This window comes from Rutidosis leptorrhynchoides, chromosome 8, assembly GCF_046630445.1.
Source record: "Rutidosis leptorrhynchoides isolate AG116_Rl617_1_P2 chromosome 8, CSIRO_AGI_Rlap_v1, whole genome shotgun sequence".
Classification (NCBI taxonomy): Eukaryota; Viridiplantae; Streptophyta; class Magnoliopsida; order Asterales; family Asteraceae; genus Rutidosis; species Rutidosis leptorrhynchoides.
Genome location: NC_092340.1, coordinates 156,832,192 through 156,838,542, shown reverse-complemented (window position 1 = coordinate 156,838,542; position 6,351 = coordinate 156,832,192). Strand labels below are relative to the sequence as shown.

The following is a 6,351-nucleotide window of genomic DNA, read 5'->3' as shown; positions in this document are numbered from 1 at the left end:
TAAAACAAGTATTCGAAGCCCTAGTATTATCCGGAATCAATGCACTAAATTTGAGAACAATGGAGAAAAACGGTTGTCAACCATCTCCATAACTCCAATAATCGTTCAACTCCCACTAGCTCAATAACCTTTATTGCTTACCAGACTCACACCGAGTTCCCGACACCCTCAACAATCCTAGAAATCTCAAGTTCCGGGACTTACAAGATTATCCGCCCTATCCATCATGTAAGACTCCTAGTTGGTCATCATCGGAAAAATTGATCCCTCTCTTGAACCATAATCTAAACCCGAGCAATAGTCGAGCGTAATCTATACGACACCCTTCGACAACCAACTTCCTTAGTGACAAGAAGCTCTAACTCGCACGCATATTCCAAGCATCTTAAATATCCAACCAATCAGTTGGTCATTCCTTTTAAGAAACCGCAAGCACCAAACTTTCCCTACAACTCCCACTGTCAATTTACAACCCGATGTATCTTGTTTGTTACCCAACTGATCTATCCCGAGTGAACACTATTCTCTGAGCTGAAATAACAAACCATCATCCCCGATAACCCAACTCTTATCACTTGAAGTTTCACAAGACAAAACCGTCTTACACTCGCGTCTTCAAACCTGAAGAGTTCATCCTTAAACTGCAGCAACTACGATAATTGTTAGCTGAAAATCCAACAGTCCGATCATCGCCAAATGTTTTACCACCTGCAGATCAATATGTCTACAAGAATCAAGTCGATCTGACTGTTAACGAGCCATCTATGAAATTTCTGCTACAGCTGCGCATGAGCATCCGAATTCAGCTCGGTCGTTCATTCGCACATGATAGTGAGGTACAAGAACTCTGATCCGTCACCCGGATCTCCCAAAAATCTCTCCTGCAACGAACCCATCGATCCAACCCCTGACTTCGTAACCGTTCGCGAGCAAAAATTAAATCACCGTCATAATACAACTACCATGCATGACTAGTTGCATCATAAATCACCAAAACCGTAGACCAGTCCTTATGCGAATACCTCTCTCGGATACATAGAGATACCCCCTGAGTTCCCCCCGATTAACTAAGTCACATGGTCACGATACAAGTTGCAAGATTAATCTTAAGCCCGTTGTTTGATAACCTGATGATACCCCTAATCACCAACATATCGAAAAACCTGATCTTAATTCGCCATCATGCCCGATCTTCAAATCATGAAACTCTGATACCAATTGTTAGATTTGTAGCACCCAAACAAGACCTGTGATTGTGGTATCGTTAATCACAAATAACCCACGAACGATAAACGAACTAGCTAAAGTATATGAATGATAAATAAGGACATAATAAGACACAAGGATTTAACATGGTTATATCTCAACTCCAAACGCGGAAAATATTTTACTACACATGTGAAAACCAGAGTTTTTCTAGTATAAACTTCGTGCGCACAATTACAGGTTACATATAGATGTATTTATAATGTTAAACGACAACAAATTGGACAGAAACGAGGAGTCCTAATCACTTTCCAATATCTGCCCGCCTGAAGCATTTTCGCGACCATAATACATGTCTTCACTCTCGCGAGTCAACCAAATAAGAAAACTCCAAATATTCTGTCACCGCTTTCGCGATCACAATACACAAACTCGCGATCGCGAGCTTCCCAAACCAGTAAACCAATTTCTTGTTTAATCCGACTTCCCACACCTAACATATAATACAAACGATTAATTTTTTATATGATTTTTTTAACAAAACCCGTGATTTCACGGGTTTTAGAACTAGTTAACGAAATAAGATAGAAGACAACTAAACCAACCCCACAAAAGTGAAGCATTTGGTTAAAGCATTTGAAATCTCGGGATTTGTAAAACGTAAATGTAAGAAATAAAACGTAAACCATAAACGTAAAACTTAAACGTAAAACATATGTTGTAATACATGTTGTAATATGTAAACCGTAGAACGTAAACAGTAAAATGTAAACAGTAAAAGTAAAATTTAAAACGTAAATGTAAAATGTAAAATAAAACATAAACCATAAACGTATAACGTAACGTAACGTAAACATAAAACGTAACGTAAACATAAGACGTAACGCAAACATAAAACATAAATGTAAAATGTAAACATAAAACGTAATACGTAATACTTAAACGTAAAATGTAAAACGTAAACCTAAAATGTAAACACAAAAATTAAACATAAGTGTAAAAGTAAACGTAAACCGTTAAACGTAAAACTCAAGTTTTCAACTTCAGCTTTATGAACCAAATATTTGAAGAACCCACATCAGAGCTTTACAATTAACACCGGGAGTATTTTCCGTCTGTAGTTAATATGAAAGATCAAATCAAAATATAAATAGCGTATATCATACTGTGGTCAATTTTAGTCCCACTTTCTTGATATTTTTAGGGAGGACTATCAAATTAATATTCGGTCCATTGTTTCCCCCATTTTGTTTGTTTTTTTTTTTTTTTTTCGAAAAGCAAGATTAATAATCACTAAAAACCAAGAAACAACAGAGCGGATTGTTTACAAATAACCATCACAATATACACGAACACGAAGTAAGAATTACATTACATAACGCACACAAGCACAATTAGTTCAAACAAGATTTTCCCCCATTTTGTTTTTGACTTTACAGCGTAACAGAGGAATTGAGATATACGCACAAAATTCTGTTTTTAAGATCACTTGTAACGCGTTCATTTTTTGGTCCTGTTATCAACCTGAACGTCCACAACGCTTCTTGATGGCATTGTGGTTCAGTGTTCATGGTTGCACCATTTTGTTTTTAACATTTTGCTTAATTAGTTTGCCTGAAGACACAGCAAGAATGAACTTTATCTATTCAAGTACCGAATAAAGTTATCAGTCAGTAAAATACGTGTTCGCTAAATAATAACACAACACAAGTTTCCTGTTGATCATCATACATTCTCATTTTTGTATACCAAAAACATCAAGACTATGTTCTAAGTCAACTGGTTGGTACAGATCACTTTTCAAAATGGATCTTTGACCAAAACATTATAAAATTGTGTTTCTTTTTTTCTGTATAGAAAAAATGGTGACAACTGAACACATTATATTTTGAAGTATATACTACGAAATACATTAAGTAACTAGCCACATAAAGAACGTCGACCAAAGGGTAAGCGAGATTGATGCTAAACAATATGTCCATAACATGATCACGGAACACTCACTTTCACCAGCACCAAATAACTGCATTATTGTACCTGTCATATTAACATATGTCACAAGTTTTTTCCAAATTCGTAAAAATAAAGAAAGTGGAATTGACATTTAAAGGTCATACCAATATTCATTGCTGGTGGGAGTGCAAATTGTAGCAACAGAACGAAAAGATATAAAGGATCTGCATGTAGTAAACCGAAATAAAGCGCTCCTTTAACTACTAAAATGCCACAAAGTGGCAAGAAAACGTATCGAACTGCTGCTATTCCTAATACTATTGGCAGTGAGATACCAGACCCCTTAAGTCCTGCAGATTGTATATATGTAAGTTTATAGTAAGATTAAGAAACCGAATACACGAATTTAAAATTCAGGATAACGTTTAATGTCTACCTTTTAATAGGTTCCCACCCACAACCAATGTCACAACTGGAATGGCTGCATTCCTAAGGCCAAAGAGAAAACAAATATTCATTAATTTCCCTGTTATTGTAAATGAGAAACTAGAGGAAGTTATATAAAATAAAATAAAATGTATAAAAGAACATTATTTATACCCTACTAAGGTTGCAGAATCTTGAATCACTCTAAGAGGCGCTGTGGTCCCTATTATTAGCTTGCGCATTGGTGCGATTGTTCCAATCACAAACCCCACGATCTTTATTTTCATAAAAAAGAAAGAAAGAAAACTTAGTTATATTCACATACACATCAGGCTCCATCAGTTAACAACATAATTTAGAGTTGGAGAAAGCAGTATACCGCTCCAAAAGTAGATGGTGCAAAAATTGCTTTAAAATTGACCTGCTTTAAAACTTTCCCCAACTGTTGTTTCATTCCATTTAACTTCACCTATTACAAACCATATATTGCTTTCAACCTTAAAACACATGAATAAATTGACTAATTTCAAATGAGACATGAATAAATACCTTCAATTTTCCATTGACAGGAGTAGATGGTGCAGAGGAAGGAAGCAAACTTTCGGTCAAATCATTTTGAACAGTTATTGATTTGTTGTTACCAGAGTCTTGGGCGGGACCCGAACAAAGGCGTACTAGATTGTAAACATAGGACCACAAAAATACAGCTCCAACCTGATGAAACGTGCCATTAGAAACGATAACATTGGCAGTTGAAAAAAAAGTATGACGTATCAAATTATGTTGGAGTAAAAATACATACAGCCATAGATAGTGAAGCATAAGCTGTGCCATTTGTATTGCAAACATCAGAGTCTCCGAATGGGCTGCCTTGCTCTTTACATACAGCTGGTATTATAATCAAAAGCATGTTTCCGAGGTTCCCTATTATTCATAATCACAATTTAAGCTCAACAAATCTTTCGTCTCAAAATAATTTTCCATGATAAAAAAAAAAAAAAAAAAAAAATTCATAAAATCAATAAAAATATTCACTCAGTCTCAATTCTATTGTTCAATATTATTTTTTAAGTTGTCCCAAATAATTGTTCACTTCAATACATAGATAATAGATATGAATGAATATTATGCACTTAACAATAATGCAGGTAAGACAAAAATATAGGTAAAAAAAGTAAGGGGTAAACTGTAAGGTAAACAAAATGTACGGTGTAAATGAGTTTATTAAACTGTGTCCGGAGACAATTAAATTAGGAAGGACAGAGTAATAGTTTTATGTAATGGCTAACTTTTATGCATCCGGTTATTATAGGCTACCTGCTGCACAAGTACCAAGGATGAGCGGTTTTAAATGTTGAGGCGGTTTAGCGATGATCGTAAGAACCCATCCAAGTGCCGATCCAATTATGAACGTTAATAGTATATTAACAGGCATAAACCACCTGCAATTTCTCAATCACTTTAGATCTTTTAACAATGACACCTTATATGAAGCAACCATTTTTCTTAAACATATGATCAGTTAACGAAAACTTACAATGCAATCATGCTTTCGTACGTAATGGTACCAGCCAAGTTACTAGCCACAAGCGCTGGATTAAACACAAAGAATACAAGCTGTTCATAAAGAACAGAGCTTTTTTCATAAATATATAATAATTAAAACTACTAGTTTTGAGTAAAGTAAGCGGTGTTCTTGAATATTTACACTATATTGATTTAATGTGAGACAATTAATTAAAAGAAACTTACATTATTGACATGTTTTCTTGAAGCTTCACCTAAAATATCAATAGAATCCAATGCGAGAAATGAACCAAGTGCAGTAACAATTAGTACTTTTAGAACAGGCATAGAAGCAGCTGAAAACAGATCCATGAACCCCATTTTCTCTTTACCAAAACTGTTTTCAGATATCTCAAAACCAAATCTGATAAATTTTTAAAAAACTCAATGAAGTGGCGTATATATAAATTATAAATTATAGATTATTAATTTATTATAAAAGAGTCGGCTTTGTGAAATGACTACCTACTACGCGACTTGTGAGTTTATTAATAAAAAATGAGAGAAAGTTTCGGTCTTCGCTCCGTTCATTTGGATCGCTCACCCATGTGAATGTGATGCGCACGTAATATTTAAATGTTTACGTTCACAATGTAAATACTTATACTGAATACGAGGATTTCGCAACTACACCTACTCACGAACTTTTTTTTTATTCTCTATAAGACCACTCCCAACCATGACGCCGTCATGGGCACCTTCTCAGCGCCACATCAGCTTTCTCTCTCCTCCTTTCTCACCACTTCCTCCCATAACACTCCCATAACACACCATTGCCAACCATGACATACTCTCTCCTCATTACATACCCCACAAAATTAATTAAATAAATTAAGGTACAAATTTATTTGCTTATGTACAACTAATTATTGCACATATACATGAAGAAAGAGAAAGAATCCGTCCTGGGAGATGCTTGGGGAAGAAATGAATGAGGACGAAGTGGTTGAGGGTGGATGAGGGCTTGTGAGGGCGGGGACAATGCCAATGGAGCCCTCGAGGAAATGGGTTGAAGACATGGGTGAGGGCGTACCATTGGAAGTGGTCTAATTCCCTACATTAACATTTACCAAAAATAAATGTTACCCTTTACTCCGTAGGATGTATTATAATAATAATAAGATAATAACCTAATAAAAATATGAATATGATAAGATTAATATTTTTTTTTTTTAAGGCAAGTTGTTGGCATCGAATACT

General features: G+C 35.1%; 1 protein-coding gene across 1 annotated transcript; it reads right to left on the bottom strand.

Annotated features, from left to right (window-relative positions):
- Positions 1-3,118: 3,118 nt before the first annotated feature.
- Positions 3,119-5,472, bottom strand: LOC139862216 (protein PIN-LIKES 3-like). Its single transcript, XM_071850786.1, has 10 exons — positions 5,338-5,472; positions 5,123-5,202; positions 4,903-5,027; positions 4,388-4,509; positions 4,135-4,299; positions 3,965-4,054; positions 3,760-3,860; positions 3,596-3,648; positions 3,324-3,509; positions 3,119-3,243 (listed from the first exon to the last, which is right to left on the bottom strand). Exons 1-10 carry the CDS (start codon positions 5,470-5,472, stop codon positions 3,119-3,121), a joined length of 1,182 nt encoding a protein of 393 aa, XP_071706887.1.
- Positions 5,473-6,351: the final 879 nt, after the last annotated feature.